The 19,353-nt window shown below is 41.7% G+C and overlaps 1 protein-coding gene across 3 annotated transcripts in view; it reads left to right on the forward strand.

Moving 5' to 3' along the window:
- LOC128437993 (heterogeneous nuclear ribonucleoprotein C) overlaps positions 1 to 18,100 on the forward strand; it is a 38,148-nt gene extending 20,048 nt beyond the window's left edge. For all 3 annotated transcript variants that reach the window (XM_053420318.1, XM_053420327.1, XM_053420335.1), the window contains exons 3-7: positions 7,506 to 7,556; positions 13,008 to 13,177; positions 14,675 to 14,788; positions 15,984 to 16,141; positions 16,753 to 18,100. In XM_053420318.1, the coding sequence (XP_053276293.1) occupies positions 7,506 to 7,556; positions 13,008 to 13,177; positions 14,675 to 14,788; positions 15,984 to 16,141; positions 16,753 to 16,791 (532 nt within the window). In that variant the 3' untranslated portion in view covers positions 16,792 to 18,100. The remainder of the gene's footprint in view (positions 1 to 7,505; positions 7,557 to 13,007; positions 13,178 to 14,674; positions 14,789 to 15,983; positions 16,142 to 16,752) is intronic.
- Positions 18,101 to 19,353: the final 1,253 nt, after the last annotated feature.

Consider the following 19,353-nt stretch of genomic DNA (forward strand, 5'->3'; position numbering starts at 1 on the left):
TACCAGTGCATTTAAAAAGCTAACAACTTATATCACGTATTTCAACTACTCTATGCTTCTTACACTGTAAGGAAATGATGGTTGCTGTCATAGGTGTATGACCTGGCTCAGGTTAGAACTTCTTTTATTTTTTAGTTTGACAATCATAACTGAAAAATAACTACAATTGCTACCTTTAAATCAGGTATCAGGTTGGCACATAGATTTGGGTACTCAGGGATGCCCGACTCGGCATTTTTGGTAGTATCCGATTTCTGCAATCGGAACATCTCTACCCGTTAAAGAGCTCTTGCACGCCTATGAGGCTACGTCAAGGATATATTCTGATCAAAGAGGAAAATGTCTTTCCTCTGTGGATCCCTCTCCAGTTCCCTGTTGTCTGACGCACACATCGGAGGCGGAAGCGTCACGAAGCGCCATGAAATGCTATCCGCTTCCTTTCGGTGCCCATGTTAATCAACTGGCAGCGAAGTGCCACAGCCGGATTACAGAGTAGCAGATGAAGCAGAATTGTGGGCTGAGCGGCGCAGAGAAATGCGCTTCCGGTGTGAGCAGCCAGGCGGCTGCCCGCACGTGAATTGGCGCTTGTGGCCCTGGCGTGATACGTGTTGCTTCTGAGGCTGCAGCTCTGCTCCCATGATGCAGCAGGTCTCCCCCAGCTGCACTCTCTTAGCCCACTGCTCTCGAGCTCCTCTTCCTGATGGTGTGACTGCAATCAAATCAAAAGGGCCGTCAGCCATTCAGAGACACTTAAACCAAAGTGAAGAACGATGAGTGCAATCTGACACATAAACCTCCATATATTTTCAGACTGAATGAATTGCTCTCAGGCCATTATTTAACCTTGATGCACGTAAGGATATAAATTTATGAGCTGCACGAGGTTCCATTACTCCACTGCCTCTCGTGCTCAGGCCTGTAGCTGTATATCACTGCCCCGTGGTACATGCAGTATATCCGAATGAAGCAAACCAGTGGGCCAAGCAATAATGGATGTCAAGGAGCAGATTACATGGTGATGTGTTATTGATCGGCTACTTTCCTTCAGGCCATTGATTAAAGCAGCAGAGTGTGTGATCGCTGCATGTTTAAGTGGGTAATCAGGAAATAATAAAGATGCTCCTTGTCAAATGTAAAGTCTCCCACAGGATGAAACGTGCCAGATACCATACGTGTGAAAGTTATTGACTGTATATACCACAATAATTCGGAAGACAAATTCTTATAGATGATACAACCATGTAGTTGTCAATAATGGCATATGGAAAAATACAAAGATATTTCATTACAAAAAAAAAAAATTCTTGTATTGTCTGTGATGGAACCAGGGGGATTAAAAGGATAACGTCCTTTCCTTTGTGTAAAAAATCTCTTTCAGTTGACATATTCAGTAGAGCTGCATGATATGGGCAAAAATTATATCACGATAAAAAATGTTGCATCAGTCGATATCGATAATTACCACAATGAATGTCATATTATTTAAGTTTGAAGACAAATTTAGCTCCTCCTTGATGGTTTTGAGTGTGGTGGAAATGTAAGTCTACAAACAAGGTGTTGAGACAAGATGTCTTTGTAAATGTATTTGTAAAAGCTTTCTGCAGAAAGGATCACACAGGCAAGGTGGAGGTTGCAAGTGAGATACAATTTGAAGTGTGTGTGCTCATATTTAAGTGTCTCTTTGTGGGTTACCTCCTGACCCCAAAAACACGAAGAGGGGGCTGTGTGAATGTATTGTTCTGTGTCTGGAACTCATCGTCTGATAAGGTTGTGACTGATGGGCTGCATCCGAAATATGTTGGAGAGGAAATGGTATCATGTGTTGGTCGGGTGTTGTGTCACTCAGCTGTGTTCTTCAAACAAAGTACAAACACAGTTAAACCAGAGTAGATCAAAAGGTCAGATGATAAGGTGATATCAGGATCAACTTCTGCAAGACATGAAGAGACAATGGGCTCACATGCTAGACAGTGGGTGCACCATAAAGTCTGTGTTGAGCTGTACCCAGGATTGACATGTCTGCTGTGAGCATACACTAAGAAGTTATTAAGTAAATTTCCATTACGTGAGTCGAGCTTCACTGAGCTTTGAATAAACAGGTGAGCAGCTCTTTATGCAGCAGCAGTGGCGCAGCTTTGTGGTTCCGTGGACTGAGTCCTGCAGTCGGTCTCTTCTCGCTGCGACTCAGTAACTGCTGGTCACTATTACTGGTTCAGAAAGAAATCTGCAACCAGCATCACCACAGGCCAAACCAACAGGCAGGTTTAGAACAGACTCTGCACCAGTGTGAAATAACTGATGATGCGTTGTGATACCACTAACATGAATGATATGAATCCGTATGACCTATAACATACCATACAGTTTTGTTATTAACTGTGACCATGTGCATATTCAGTGTATTAAATGCAGAGGGGCGTAAACGGAGAATCACTCGTGGCTTTAAAAAACAAGAGAGACAGAGGAAGGGATTTTGAATGTGATTGAAATGAAGAGAATAGGAGCGACAGTGATTAAATGAAAGGCTAAGGGGGAGTAGATTAGCTCAGATTTTGTCCTTAGAGAGCGTTTGAGAGGGAGAACAAGCTGCCAGCATCCCCTTCATCTTCCCTTCGTCCCCCATCAAAGCCGCTACGCTTTCATCTTCATCATACTCACCCCCAACATCCCGTGGTGTCTCTGCTCTGTCTCTCTCTGTCTCTCCTCTAACAGTCAGTCCGTGAACACAAGCGATATTTTCAGATTTTATGGCTGGGCAACAAGAAAAATCCCTTTCTCACACAATTTAGAAATAAACTGAGGAACATCACCTTGTGGTTCAACTTGACAGGTGATCACTACAATTTTTGACGTATCCGCACTAGATGATGGAGTTAGGTCAATGCAGAGTAATTTGCTTCCTGTGCTTTGTCGTAGTTAGTTTGAACAATAGACTGTATTTAAAGATGGACCCCAAAATCCAAAACATCTTGATCTCCGCCTGGTGGGTGGCTGCGCTATAGGTCTCCTCCATGTTAGTGGATGGGAGATGGATCAAACTAAAAGTGACAGTACAGGTGGAATCTTTTTTTCTCAAAGATGATTTCTGACATTTTAAGTAGTTCTTACTTAAAATGTATTGTAAGTAGTAGTTTAAATGTAAGTAGTAGTTTAAATGTAAGAGCTACATTTACTTTTCAAGCAATTTTTTAGTATTAATCATTTCGTGCTTTTAAAAACGGGGTGAAACGTAATGACTGACAGCTGAGATTGGCTTGTGATTGGTCAAGCATGTGTGTTGTCTGGACCTCAATACCTCGATTGCTATACTTGCAGCATGTGCCCGGGATATTTTGACATTACTGGAGGTAGGGAGGGAGAAGAGACGTGTTATTCATATTTATATACAGTCTCTGTTCTGAACCAGCTGAAAGAAAACTGTGACACATCTGCTCAGTTTGTGGATAAATATCTCAACACTCTAAAGGAGAGATTATCTCATCATCAAACTACTTCTTAACAGGCTAAGACGCGGCTGGATGAAAGAGGAGAAGTTTTCTGAGTTTTACTGTTTTACTGCATCTGTTTGGAACCTGTCCTGTTTATTACACTGTTCACTTTGAGAGACCAAAACGTGAGCTTTAGATTCATTGGTATCAACAGACATTAGGAGCGCCACAGACTCCTCTTTGTAATCACATCGTGGGAACACGACCAACTGACACAACATCATTCCCAGTCTGTCTACATTTGTTCATGTAACTAATAATGTAACAACAGGTGTGCGTACAGTGGATAATGGAACACAATGGGAAGCCTATAAACACTAATAAAAACGCCAACACACGTATAACATGAGACTTGCGATCATAAATCTGTTTCCACATTGCTCGATGGATTTTTTCCCAACACAACAATGTGTTTCTATATTAATAGATTTGAGGCAGCCTGGTGGTACAGTGGTACGCACTGTTTCCTTTACAGCAAGAAGGGTTTTGGTTTGAATCCCATGCAGTGTGGCCTGGGTCTGGGTTTCCTGCATAGATTCAATATATTCTCCTCTTAACGGCTCATTACTAGCGATGAATGCAATATTCACACCTGCTTTTTATATGATCTGGAAATCCATCATACTTCACCTGCCGCTTCCGACCTGATTTAGGGAAAAACTTATGTTAAAATAAATCTGAATTCTCAGTGGAGCACAGTCGTTAAACCCGTCTGTCCTTCACCACATGCAAATGTAAATTAATGGCCATCACATTTTCATGGAAGAGAGCGAGCGAGAGAGAAAGAGAGTGAGAGAGGGAGGGGGAGAAAGGGGAAGAACATAATAGGTGTTGAAATGAAGTAACTGGAACTAATTCCTTCCTCGTGCTTTGTACTATGACGAATGACACCAAATTTCATTAATTCTGGGAGGTTTTAGTGTAACGCTGCACTTTGCTTCATGAATTGTTTGAGTAATATATCTGACAGTAGGTGTGTGTATCGGTGCACACCTAATTTCACGAAGTCACGGGTGTGCGGGAACATGATGTGCATGTACACCGGATGTGTAAAGAAAGATTACGTTGTCATTAGCTGCTGCAATGAGAAAAATGGGACGAGCTCCAACTCAAACTCCAAGATTTACCTTCAAATACACTCAAGGCAGAGAGGCTTGATGCTCTTCACTTGGGTGAGATTTTGCTATTTTTAAATGAGATCTACTTAGCAAGACGTTCAGATGGAACCTAAACTTAGCTGCTGCTTTTAAGATGTTTTTCTGAATCCAGCAGCAGGTCTACAGTTGTGGCACTTCTGATGTAATGGATCAAAACAGATATAAACCTTTGTCTGCTTTTCGCCATCTCTGTAAATGCGGTTACTTTCAGCAACAGATGCATTTGTGCTGTGGCTCACTGTCATTTGTAAATATACAGTTTAACTTTCATATTAATTGAACTGTCCAGTCTGATTACTAAGAGCTGGTAGTGATTGTAAGAAATGATCATTTGATGTCACCACAATCAAGAAAACAAGAATCCCACATTAAGTGTCACTTTGATTTATTGTCAGTGTTGATTTAAATTGCATCTGTCAAGGCTCTAGGCCAATTGAACTACATCTATAATATTTCATCTCACACAGTTTATCTCACACACACACACTCAAACACCGTACACACACACACCTTAAAGGTTTTTCTGATGGGTTTCTGCCTTTGGTGGTTGTTCCGTGTGCACGATGGAGGAAATCTTTGTTCACGAAAAGCAACTTGTCTGTGCCTAATGCACAAACACACTCACACAACCACACTCACACACACACATGCACATACACACAGGCATGCTGAGGCTGAAGTGATTTATGGCCAGCCATGACTAATGGATTGCTTTGGCACTTGAGAAATTATGAAAAAGAAATTAATTAGCCTTTAGTGACCCTGCTGTCCATCTACCTCTCTCTCTCCCTCTCTTTCTCTCTTCCTCCCTCCCGCTCTCTCTCTCTCTCACACACACACACACACACACACGTTTCTATGCTCAGGATACACAGTAACCCTGGAACTTGGATGCTCAGTGTAGATGTAAATACAGTCTAAATGGAGGCTAAGCTTACCTGTCACAGATTTATCTACAATGAATCACGTTTGAGTATCTGTTAATTACAGATATTTACGGCACCACTGTGACATTTCCAATGACCCAACTATCATTACAAATTAATAACCTACTATGTTATTTAACATTTGACAGTTATTTAACATTTATTGCTAATAATTGATTTAAAGAGTGAAGTAGAAGTGAAATCCTGCAAAGTCTAATCTATTCAGCCTAATTAAAATAACAACAAATACAGGGATAAAAAAAGAATAAAAGCTTCACATTACAAAATGTATTTACTGCGAACACCGATGATTTATTCTGTCTGCTTCTAAGCCCAGAAGACTCCGCTGTGATGAAGGTAAACGTTTGAGCGCCACTGGGACAGAAACAGGCAGAGAGTGAACAGCGGCTTAGTTGTCCCTCAGAGAGGATTTCGGAGAATAGCTGTTATTCTCTCTCTCTTTTTCTTCAGGCAGACTTCACTTAGAGAACAGAAAGCTCGGCTCAGCTGAGGAGCTGTGGAGTTACTGCTGCTCTCCTCCTCTTTTCTCATGCCTCTCTGTGTTTTCTTAACTGGTGGAGGGTGAAAAATAAGACTTTACCTGAAATACACACATCTTTATTTTATGTCCTGGAAAGCATTATGAATCAATGTGTTGAAAACTGTTTTGACAAAATGAGCTAAAACAACACATTTCACTATTTCAAGAACTTAAATTGGATCCTTGGCACATGGGTAGCTCAGACATGAGCACTTGTTATAAATAATTTGGCAGTTTCCTGTCTCCTGACCTCCAAAACCAGCTGGTGTGAGACAGAGAAGTGTCCCTGAGAGTCACACTGGAGGAGACATGATTGGAGTCCACTCCAAAATAGGTCCACACTTCAGATCCACACAAACACACAGCGGTTGAGAGGTTTGTTCTTCTCATAACACTGACATGTTTGTCTTTGTATATTTGTACAAAGGTGCAATTCGGTTTCAGTCCCCTGATGTTTGTCTCATGGAGGAGATGAGCATCAGGGGACTACAGCCACAAACTCTCGCTCTTTGACAGATAAAAAGATGTCAAGGACGGTGAGTGTGTTATGTAACTCTCCCGAAATAAGTCACCCGAACAGTCGTGTTGTTTTCATGTAACATTTTGTGAAATACGAGGTGTTACTTGAATATCTCTAAAATAGCTCTAAAATGTGGTTGAGGGAGAACTGGATGGAGTGAGGTCAGTTTGAACGAAGGGAAAGCATGACAGTTAGGTGAAAGAAGGACAAAGACAGATAGAGGGAGTGAGTCAGAGAGGGAGACAAAGAGAGAGACACAGGGAGGGAGAGCAACATGGAGGGATTATTAGGGACTCTGCGCCGGGATTAGGGAGGAATGCTGAGGTCTGACACACCAGAATGTTCGCCCTGGCTTAGTGTCACTTTTCTCTCCTCCACTTCCTCCGGTTCTTTCCGCAGGTACACACCAGCTACCACCCCGCATAAGTTCAGCCCTGTCACATCACTCACCTGCCACCGATTCTCCCATAAACACACACACATGCCTCACAGCTTGCCTCACTAAGCTGATACGTGTACAGAGGTGTTTAGTGGGTGGTACAGTTGGACCATGAGACCATTTTTATGGATTTTCCAGCTTTGATGTTGCAGCAGAACAAATCCAATGTCTTTTTCCAGCTGGCTGGAGATCATGAACACTGTATTCTTTCCAGATGAAGTGATAGCACCATATAACCCTGCTGCAGCTCAAACACACACACACACACACACACACACACACACACACACTTTTAAACACTAACACGCCAACCAAGCTTGCTGTGTGTTAAGAGCAATCTGTGAAAGCTGAGTAAAAGTGTATGATGCACCTTCAACAAATACTTTTTCTAACCACTTCCTCCTTCTTTGTGTCCCTCTCCACCTCTCCTGCAGATCTGAGTTCGACCTGGACTACGACAGCTATCATGAGGACTACTATGACAGGTACTGTCAGAGAGCTCTGCATGGCAGCTCACACACCTCATTGCGTGTCTGTGTGTCACAGGAGGCTAAAGAGGATGAGGCTGAAGCACATTCTTCATCCCTGCTGTCTTCCGTCCTTTCTGCTTCCCACCGCGGTCTGCTGCGCAACTGTCAGTCATCCGCTCTCTGCTTACGCTGTTGCCTGTTACTGCTTAAACAGCCAGCAGCTCGCTCATCACATCACCCACATGTGGACATGGAAAAATGCAGACATACACAAAATATATTTATGTCCTCAGGCAGTGACAGTCGCACACTTAAATGTCATGAGATGTTGGACATAGACTACTGGCTGGGCCATTAACCGAAAATGTATCAAGATTGACATTTATAACCTCTAACCGACTTAATCTTGCTCATGTCAGTTAATTTCGTTAATGCTTCCCCAATGTGTGCATTCATGAACTGTCGGGTTTCGGCTACGTTCAATTTGCAGTTGCGTGTCCCCCTGCCGCCTGTTCAGGGAGGTTAGTTCACAACCCTGTGGGGAGGGGATAATCGTTAATTAATCGTAATCAAGGTTAAAGTTTGAAATAATGGTGATATTGATTCAAAGTAATATAGCCCAGCCCTATACTGTATAAAGATATGGACAAATTGTCTCCACTTCATCCCACTACTCATAAATGAAGCCATAATATCCCAGATTCGAACGCTGCCTTCTTGTGCCGATGACGCAGTAGTGAACGAGGGATGGAACCACTATATCTAATTCCTGCTGATGCACGCTGTCGACAAGTCAGTCTCAGCTGTCAAGCACGGTGCTCTTATCACATCAATAACTAAACCTAACTGAGCAGAAAAATGTATACTTGAACATAAATCGTCGTGAGAAGAACTAAACTAAAATGAATCAACACCTGATTTCCATTCTGTGCCTTACCACAAAGGTGAAGTCATGAGCAGTCCTGGGTTAAGTTTCACTCAAAGACCTTTTCACTTTGCATTGACTTTATTTAAAACAAGAAGGCTTGAGACGACTAAAGCAGATTTTTTTTCAGACAGTCTAATAGTAGATTTAAAATGAATGCCAAACTTCACGGCCTGTGTTGAGAAATGTCACAGGTTATAAGCCACTTTCACTTCAGGTTAAGTTCTTAGTAGAAATGCAGTTGAAGCAACAACAACCAGACATTAGGGTTATGTAATTCTCCATGTAGACACTGAAACTGAGCATATTATCTGGGACTCACTGTGCATTCACAGGCTCCTGGGACGGTCCATTTTCCCCAAGTTGTGAAGGCATTCTTCTGTGGACGCTGTAAAGAAAACGTGTTGTATTTATTGGTTTAGAGCATTTAAACAACACCTTACCGATATTTGAATAATAATGAAGAGCAAATAAAAGGATCAGGTGCGACAGGAGGATAAATCATTTCAAACAAACTAACATTAATCATAAAAAGTCTGTATTGGCTAAAAAGTGGTTTTAGAGAGATGAATAAGTTAAACATTAGGAGCTACCATTCAGAGCTGATTGTAAAATAAAATGTATTGGTTTATAAGTGATGACGTCAGCAACTGGTGTACCAACATTTTTGCAGGCTTTCCGGGTTGTGGTTCTGACTTGAGGCGGCGTTCCAGTGATTTTTCCCAGTCGTAAACAAACTTCTTCTGATAACTTCAGTCACCACATCAGTTGGTTTACAATCTGTGAGAATGAGCAGAATAGATTCATGTGCAGTGTAGAGTAAAGTGCAGTGGTGCCATGGCTGAAGTATTTAGACCGAGCTCTGTGTTATTGGTCCTTGACTGAAATTGCTCAGGGACCCTCCTGCATCCCCCAGGCCTCACTCATAAACACTCCACTCAGCAGATCTGAATAAAACTTCAGATCTGAACACACACACACACACACACACACACACACACACACACACACACACACACACACAACAACACAATTCAAGATACACCTCATTCCACTGCCTCTTTCTCGAACATATCGACGCTCTGATGCTCTAAGTATTAACCGTCATCTTTTTTCATTTGCTTTGCTTTGCTCTGCATTTTTCTGCCTTCGCTCCGGGGGGAACACTCGCCTTGGAATTTTTAATTTGTTTTTAACACAGTGCATGATTATTTCCCATTCTGTTAGCTAGCACCACTGACAGCTGTGTGTGGACATTTATGTGTGTGTGTACGCACATGTGTTTGCCTCCGGGTGAGGTGGAGACAGTGTGTGTGGGGAGGAGAGGAATGACTGTTTTTGTCTGCTGTCCTCTTGAGCAAACAATGGAGGAAAGTGTCTTTCAGCACACAGATAACAGTCCGAGTTTACAAAGCGGCTTTTGCTGTGGGGTCTAATCCATAGAGACAAACTCTCTCACACACACACTCGCACACTTTTCTGTAATCCTCGCTCGTCTACAGTCTCTCATTGTCTGAGCCGCCATTCTCTGAGATGACACTTCAAAGTCGGTGTAACAGCACATTGTCTATCTGCCCCTGCAAACTGCTCTAAAGTACTTTAAACTCCCATAAGTATTTGGTCTCTGCTCAAAGCCTCTAATCTTACACACTTCTGGTGCTCTAACACACTTCATCCTTATGTGACACTGCCATACCTGTGTGTCTGTGTGTGTATTAGAGCCCGACTGATATGGAGATTGAACATAGAGAGGAACAACGCATCTCCACTTCCTCCCACTATCAAGAAATTTAACCAAAATATCTCACATATCAAATAGAGTCTGCGTGGTAGCGATCATGGTGTGCAGCCGCGGTAGCACGGTTCTATCGATACACGCACAGGTCACTCTCAGCTGTCATTCCTGACGTTTAGACACCATTTTAATAACATGAAACAACTAGTTTGACTGTTTAGTTTTATCCATATCCCATCCACTAACATGGATGATCTATACTGCAACAAGCCACCAGGTGGAGATCGAGATGATTCAGCTTCACTTTTTTGGAGTAGCCAGTTTGACCATCTTTATCTACAGTCTGTGGTATTAGGGAGGAAAGAGGTTGCGATACCAACATATCAGCCAATGTTTTTACTGTATTTAAAAAAATTGGTGTATGTTGTTATCAATTTCTTATGAAAAAAAAACGTAATTGAAGCTTAATATTTTACAGCTTAACCATGCATTTTATTGTTAATAACTGCGATTACAAAAATACAGCTAGATATATAGAACCTGAATTAAAATATTATAAAATGTAAACATAAATACACATCTTTTCGTGATATCATTTTTACATTATAGATATAATATTTTATCAGTGCATATTATCAAACATAAACTACAATACTGATATGACATTGAAATGCTAATCTCGGACGATATTATTGGCTGAGAGATCCGTGAACAGATCGTTTGCAGAAATCTCTGTATCAGGTAGAGCGGCTTCACAGAATATAACAGAGGAGAAAACAACAGAGAAAAGCTTCCAGTGACTGACTGGCTAACAGCTCAATCAGTAAATCTACATTACTGTCCAACTCAAAGTCCTTGCAGCTGACAGCTTGCCTCCCTGTCGCTGGCGTCTGATATACAGCAGAGGACTCCTTCCCTCTCCTGGCTCTGCAGAAACCAGGCTGGGCTCCGTCTGTCCCTCAACCAGATTGATCCAGATTGAGACTGTAACCGGTTGGATTGCTGTTACCACCGGGATTTATAACGTTCTGGACATGACCTTAGATTTTGTAGCTCATATGACCATATTTTTTATTTTTTATTAATGAATTCACTCAATTTGTTGGTCGGTTGCTGCTACAAATCCACAGAAACCTCAGTAAAATGTTAGATTCTGTTTGCCCTGGCCGGGCCCTACGCTCTCTGCAGCTTTGCCCCACAATCATTGGTCCGTTTGAACCTTGTACCTGGGTTTCACCTGGTCAGTGGGTCAGTGAATCACAACATCATCTCTATTTCTATTGAAACACAAACACACAAAGGCACAAACACAGTTTCATTTCTGTTACCACTATAGCGTTTGACTGTGATACACCTCCTGTCGCCCGTGCTGTTAGCATGGCGGGGAGCTATTGATTGGCCCTGACAGAACCAATTACATTCAGTGACAGATAGAAACATGGAGCTGTCCACAGGGACGAGGCAATGGCAGAGCACAGGAGAGCGAGAGAGAGACAAAGGTAGAAAGTAAAAGACAAATGAATGTAGAATATAAAGTTGCACCTTTATATATGAGATACAGCTGCTTTTTTACACACACACATACATCTCTATATATTCTTTCATGTCAGCTACTAGCCTGTATCACTCCCTTGTTTGAGATAGGCCTTTCAGTAGTTGTCATAGTTTAGACACTTTACCCACAGAAATATATATATATTTGTTTCTATTAACCAAATACCAGGTTAGACAAGCATCAATATAAAACCATTTTCTAAGTGAAATATTTCACACCAAAAAACTTCTAAGAGGCTGAAGCCGTTTTCAGATATGAATTGGGTCGGACAATTGGGTCTGTACATTTTAGGGTGTTTGCCTTTCGCATATGAAGAATGCAGCAGGAGATTGTCTAAGTCAGACGTGCTCATAACAGCAGGCGATGTCCGTAAAGTTCAGGGGAGGGGTTTGAGTCTGGGTAGAGCATGCAGGACCCAGGACATGATGTATAAATTCAACTGCAGATCACGCAATACTGTTTACAGCCCATCAACCCTGGCGCTGGTTCTAATCAGCGCCAGGGTCTGTGGAACCTCTCTTTTATTTCCAGTTTTGCCTCAATCGCGGGCTAGAAGCGTCATCCATGTATTCTCTCACCCGCTGTGAATTCTCTTGAGGTTCTTTGCAGGAAAAGCTCCAGGAGAATGTCAAGAGCCACGGACTCGCACATTTTAGTCACACACATCCCCTCTGCATAATTTCAGGAAAATGTCCGAAGTTCAGTGCATGTCTGAAGCAGCACAAGCTAAAGTAATGCAAACCGGTTTTATTAGCACAAACCTTTGACTGTCACAGTATCCAGGATACTTGTGTGTTCACTCACCTTTTAAAAGGTTCAAGGAAAAGACTGAATAAAGGGAATAAACAGGCACTCACACTTCACTGCTCTATCTTTAATCGGGGAATACATTAATGTCAAACTGATTAAAAAACGAATCAGGTCACAAACAAAAAAAAGAAATAGTCTAAACTTAACATGAATGATTCTATTTTGAAGATGCTCTCAGACTACACAACACTATAGGCCAGGAGGATGAAGAGTGTGTAGCTTGCTGTGTATTGATCTGGAAGAAGAGTGAGATTAGCTTGTGGGTAAACGCTTGCCACCTGTAGAAGGCTTTAAAAGCTTTGTCCTGGCTGTCGACAGCTCCCACGGCCTGCAGAACAATTACTATCTCCACTGTCCGTCACATGCTTACTTTAGTTTTCTGAGTGTATTGTTGTTGTATCTGTGTGAGGACTGGGCAGCTTAACACTTTTGTATTTCCAGGGTGTATGACTACCAGCGTGTGCCGGCATCCCTGTCTCCTCTGCCCCTGGGACCCAGTGTGGCCAAGAGACCCCGCTCCTCCTCCCACTCCTCCGGCCACAGACGCAGTCGAGACAGAGCCCACTCCAAAAGCTCCAGAGCCCACTCCACCAGTTCAAGCACAGCCAAGTGTGAGTAATGTGTCTGAACTAAGGCTCGAAGCCGTATTCAGTCGAGGTCATGACGACAGGCTGCGTCAGATGATTCTCGTTTGCCTGAAGCTCTTGGATGCAATGGTCAGCCTCTCTGCATTTAGATTCAAATGTTTATTACAGCTAAAGATTCTGATCAAAAGCGGCCACACACTTTTCATACACAGGAAGTCAGGCTCACTGGATCTATCACACGCCAAATATTCTGTGTGTACTCGACACACACCGATTCTAGATCAGTGGTTCAGAAGCATTTTTCTGGTCCCCCGCACCCCACAATTGTTATCAATTATTAAAAACGATGGTGAAGCAACAAATAAAAACAGGATCCAAGTTGAATTTGAGGAAAATAAAGACCAGCACGTTAGCAGAGCTTTATTTTTTCTACATAAATGAATCTAACTCAATTTCGTTTCGCTCCATATATTTTCCCAAGTCAACCATTTCCCCCCCACAGCAATCTCCAAGCCCATCGGCTATTGTCTGATTACAAATCAGCCTCAGGGAGCAGCAGCCAGTATTTTGAGGCCTGCGATGTAGAGAGTTGATATCTGGATCAAGACTCTTTACAGTCCAACTAGTTTCTTTTATGACTCGAGTCAAATGTTTCTCCATATAAAACACAAACAGGGATACTTTTTTGTTCTAGATGTTTTATAAATTAAAAAGCCTTTAGCTGAAGCAATTGACTCAATGGGTTCCTCCTCTTTCTCTCTCCACATGGACTGTTTACCTGCGGGCAACCAAAGCCTGCTCAAACCTGATAAAACAAAAAAACGGAAATCAGAAAACTTCCTGCCCCAAAATCATGTTCCCCGCCTACAGGTTCTGCATATTCACAAGCAGAATCTCTTAATAGAGATTCTACCTGCAGTGGTTCTTTCTTTGCCCCCAGGGGGCGGCATCCTCATTTTCAGTAATTTTTAGACTCTAACACTTACTCACTGAGGAATTGATGAGACGGTTGATGCCCCCGTCTGGAGCCAGGAGATAGTTTCTTAAGGCTTAACATCGGAGACATCCCAGTGTCTCAGGGTGACCAGAGGACTTCAGGCCTGAGATTGAAAATGTCTGTCTTGCTCAGGACGGCTCGTAACTGATTGAGATTGCCCAGACGTATTTGATAAGAGCCTGGTCGAATTCTCTAAATGCTTTGGAAAGATGTTTCAATTGTTCGCCTCTTATCTCCTTTAGCACAGCACTGACCAAGGCGTCTGTCTTCCTCTTATGTCCTTATGAATCCTACTTCACATCTTTTCTTGACCTCAAGATGTTGAAGTCTTTATACCAAGCTAAGCTAATCAGCTGCTCGCTTCAGCCATATGCAGCTCTAAACTGTAAAGCGTTCAGATATGGTAATAATGTACTGAAATGTGTTGAACTCTTCCTTCAAAGTTCTCTCTGAAGATATTTTTCTCTCGGGCTGTGTAATGTCCCAGTGTCCCTCACGTTCTCTGTGTCTCTGTGTCCCTGCAGTGGGCATGGAGGAGTTGCAGGTGATTAAAAAGGAGCTGACTCTGATAAAGACACAGATCGATGGGCTGCTCGACAGTCTTGAAAGGATGGACACACAGAGGAGTGACCACAAAGGTGAGACGCTCATTCAGGCAGACGGCGGAGGCGGGTCGGTCTGAAACTGGATGATGGATAATCCATTCGCGCATCAAAAACATTTTAAGGCGGACTCCGGTGGTACGCCAATTTCAGATTTCTGCTTGATTTGCTCCACCAGTCACAGAATGATTCAGGGCCCGTGCCGCAGGGAGCCTGCTGGCTGGGGAACACACTGTGCCAGCGGAGTCGCTCCTGTTATACCTGACAAATCAATTAATTTTCGTCCTGTCAGGGATTTCAAAAAAATTTTAATCAATGGCTAAATCAGCTGGAGCAGGAACATCAAGATGGAACATGCTGAACAAAGGGTTTGGTTAAAGTAACTGATGGATGAAGCTTCAGGATAAAAACAAATATCAGAACGACAGTGGCTCAGTGCAGGTAAGAGCTGCTGCTGCCCTCATGTGGACGTTAAAACCCAACACAGTAACTCCCAGCTCGGAGGAAGAATGAATCTTTGTTATCCCTCATAAGGAAATTGCTTTTTACTGCAATCTTAATTAAAATAATCACAAATCGTAAAATAGGATTTACAACACTCATGTGGTGCAGTCCACCTTCCGCTAAGCACAACGTCCTCAGTCGCCACCACACTTAAAACGCTTTATTCATTTTTTAAACAATGACAGTTCTTTAACCTTGATTCTAAAGGTCATCATCAAAACATTGTGCTGAATTTATAACAAAACAATTTACTAAAAAGGCAAAGTGACAGCTGCGGCTGCAGGTGAGCAGCTGGGTGTGTGTTTGTGTGTGTGTTGTGTGTGTGTGTGTGTGTGTGTGTGTGTGTGTGTGTGTGTGTGTGTGCTGCAGAAAAGTGTGTGTATGCCTGTGTGTGTTCTCCCCTCTGCTTTGAACGACCTTGTACGATTGATAGCTCTCATCTTCATATTAATTTATCTCCGGCTCCACTTGATTCCCCTGTCTCTCACTATTTAGCCTGCTGTCTCTCGCCCCCCCCCCCCCCTCCCCCTCCCTCTGCTTCCTCCTCATCTGTCCTTCAACCTGTCACTCCCACTCTTGTTTTCTGTCATCTGGTCCAACGTCAGTGCGCAGACACTTTGTGAGCCGCAGTAAACATGTTTCTTCACACGCGTGTTTCAAGATAAGGATAAGGTCCAAATCACATTGCTTTTCCCCTCATTCCCATGTGTTGGTTTCTGTGTGGTAGGGTCTCCCCTGAGAGAGGACAGTCCGGCCTGCTCCCCGTATGCTCTGTCCGCCAGCAGCCGGGAGCACTCCCCCTCCTCCCTCTCCCCACCCAGCTCCCGCCATCGGATCCACAGGGAGAGCGCTGGCCTGAGGGAGCCTGATGAGGACCGCCACACGGTAAATGCACACCTGCACATTCTCCAGGAGTTAATACAGTCAATACAATATAGTTAATAATATGTGGATGAAGACATTAATTTGCCCGATTTTTATTTGGATCTGCACAAAATTGCTCACACTCATAAATATGACCCAAAATATGCTGTCTGATAAATTAACAAACATTTTGAAAACCCAAGGTTAAAGAAAAAACTAAGATCTGCCCCCTAATGTAAATCCTTAATAGAATTGGTTCTTCCCTGTCCCACACTGGATCCTTCCACCTGGTGGTAATCTGCCCAGTAGTTTTTGCTAATCTTTCTTACAAACAAACCAACACACACAGACATGGCTGCAAACATAACCTCCTTAGCAGAGATAATTAGAAAACTTGAATATGGCCAGAGACCAAATTTAATCTTTTATTAATTAGTTCAGTTTTATTTTCAGACAGACAAGACATCTAGATGTCTCAGTCTTGTGACGCATGTGCACATGCGCGTATCTCCTGTGAAATCAGATCATTCATGCACAATGAAATTTTACTTAGTCATTCCGAGCTTGCAGTTTAAATAAAAAGTCTCTTTGTTTGTCTCTCCCTCTTCTGTCTCATTGTTTGTCTGTCACAGATGAGCAACCACAGCTCTGATCCAGAGGAGGAAATATGAGGGAGCAAGCTCGGACGAAACGTAGGAGATGCGGATTAAGTGCCAAACACTGAGGAAGAGAACGACCACAGCCGAGCCAACGCTCATACCAGAGGCTTCATTCCCCAACTGGGTGTACATATCAGATAACACAGTACTTTTCAATGTATTGCAGCAGCTTGGTTTGCGTGACTATACTTTAACGCGAAATGGCTGACACGGGGATCTATACACACACAGACACACAGATGTGGATGTGATTGACAGGAGTTAATGTTGGCCTGAGAGAATGAGGCGGGATCTTATCTAGAAAGTAATTATAAAGACGAGCTGGAAGCAGGTTCATTTAACGTTCTCTTCTGTGTGAGGGGCTTTGCAACAACACCAATATTCCAGTATTAATCCAAATGTGACAATACAGCTGTCTGATTAAACCTTATGTAACCTGCTTAACGGTTTATCCAGTTTATTCTTCATGTAAAAAGACAGAATGAGACTAAACAGTAATACACAGTAATCATTTAAAATAATAATAATAATAAAATGTGTATTTATGGCACAAGAATCTTTCTGCTGCTTCAATATTTTATACCAGAAAAGAGAGATCTAAAAAAACAATGTCTTTAAAGAATTTTACTCTTCTCTTTAACATTTTATGTTCACCAAGCCCAATTAATTAAATAATGCAGAAAACTATTCAAAAACTGAATATATGATTTAATCCTGTATCAACTTTAATAGCATTGTCAATTCCAGAATAAGGGTCAAACTGGAATATTGTGTGCATGTAGTGTAAATGAAGAATATACATCTGTGCATCTTCGACTTGTAAAAGCAAAAGGATACGATCTTTGATGGCAGCCTTTTGTTGACAGTCAACTAATTCTAGCCTTTGCTTGTACATGCTGATCATTCAGGAGAGAAAAAGAGTTTGATGTTTTTTTTGCTTGTAAGTTTCAGGTACGCTACATCTGAGTGCTACTCTCTGAAAGTATTATACAGACAACCTTGTAATGTTTAGAAATACTAGTAGTTTGTCTTCTTTAAATGTGTGAGAGGAATGTTGCAGCTCTCTTTCCTCTGTATTTGGCACTTAAAAGGCCCAGATCAGTGTGTAATATTGTGTATTATTGTAAAACTTTACTGTAACTGTTCTGCTGTCTGATTTTAGTCTTGCTTTAGGACTTCTCGTGTGTGTTTTTTTTAAAGACGATGATGTTATTATAATTCTTATAGTGTTACATGTATTTGTTTGCGATCTTAAGATAAGCCAAGTGGAAATACTCATTGTCACAGTAGTAAAGGTATTTTCATATTGACTATAAACGCAGTTCATGCTGGTGTGTTTTATTCTGACGGAAACAGAGGAAATAATAAGAAACCAATATTTGGAAATTATGTGAAAAAAGGGAAATATAAAATTGCTCGTGTTACCAAACCAGACTACATACACAACAATCTGAGGTGTGCAAATTATATAGGGAGAAAATATATATTTATTAATTGAACTGGGGAGGTTAGATAATGGTAAATATTACATTGAGACAGAGTGGATCATTAGAGCCACTGGTCAGATAGTGACATATCTTAATGAACCTACTGCCTCAGATGGTTTCAGCAGAGGTCTGACCCACAGGAGACTGTGTGCGATATCAGCAACTTGAACCAGACTCACACTGCATCATCATTTTCCATCCAGACAATGTTTCCCATGAAAAGAATCAAATCTAAAGCTCAGTCGGAGTCATAATCCAGCAACATGTCACACAGTTCAGAAACAGGTCCAGAAATGAAATGAGTGAATTAGTTCTGTGAGATTTGTTCAGTCTGTCGAGGCTCGGAAACTAAATCAGAGGAACTCTTCAACACCTGCTGTCACTCTAGAAATTCAACTTACATATCTGAGACAGAAAAGAACTGATTTATAAAGCTAAGATGCTACGGCCACACAGAAAGGAAATAGTTATATTTATTTGTTACTGTTGAGTTGAAAGAAGCAATAGCACATACAATAAAGCTTTTGAAGTGTCACCTAACAGGAATTGTATTTAATAATTTTAAGAATACACAATGTGTGGTGCAGCCAAATGTGAGCTTCAGTGCCATTTATAATATTTCCATTATATATATTTTTCTTCTGATGACGTCATGAGGTACAATGTTTTTTTATATTGATTCAATCACATGAGGAAATACAGTTTTAACCAATTCAGATTAATTATTGAGATTAATCAATTTATTTACTACAAACCTCGTAAATTGAATTCAGTTGAGTTCACAGGTGAAGGCAAATGAGATATCGAATTATAAAATTTATCCCAAAGCCGTCTTGTGGTTGATGTGTGTAGGTTCAAACTCTCTGACCAGATAATTTTCTGACATTCTCAAAGATTTACCATATCATTTATTAAACACTGATAAACACACAGTGGACTTGATGACTTTAACACATTTCTGATGTGCTGAGTACAACAGTTTGGTACATGAGAATCAGAAAAACAAGCGGAGTAGTTCACAGTCACCATTACAAAACATGATACAGGTAATTGCTTGTTTTCAACTTTTAGCACCAAATGATCCCTT

The sequence above is a fragment of the Pleuronectes platessa genome, chromosome 1 (genome assembly GCF_947347685.1).
Source record: "Pleuronectes platessa chromosome 1, fPlePla1.1, whole genome shotgun sequence".
NCBI lineage: Eukaryota > Metazoa > Chordata > Actinopteri > Pleuronectiformes > Pleuronectidae > Pleuronectes > Pleuronectes platessa.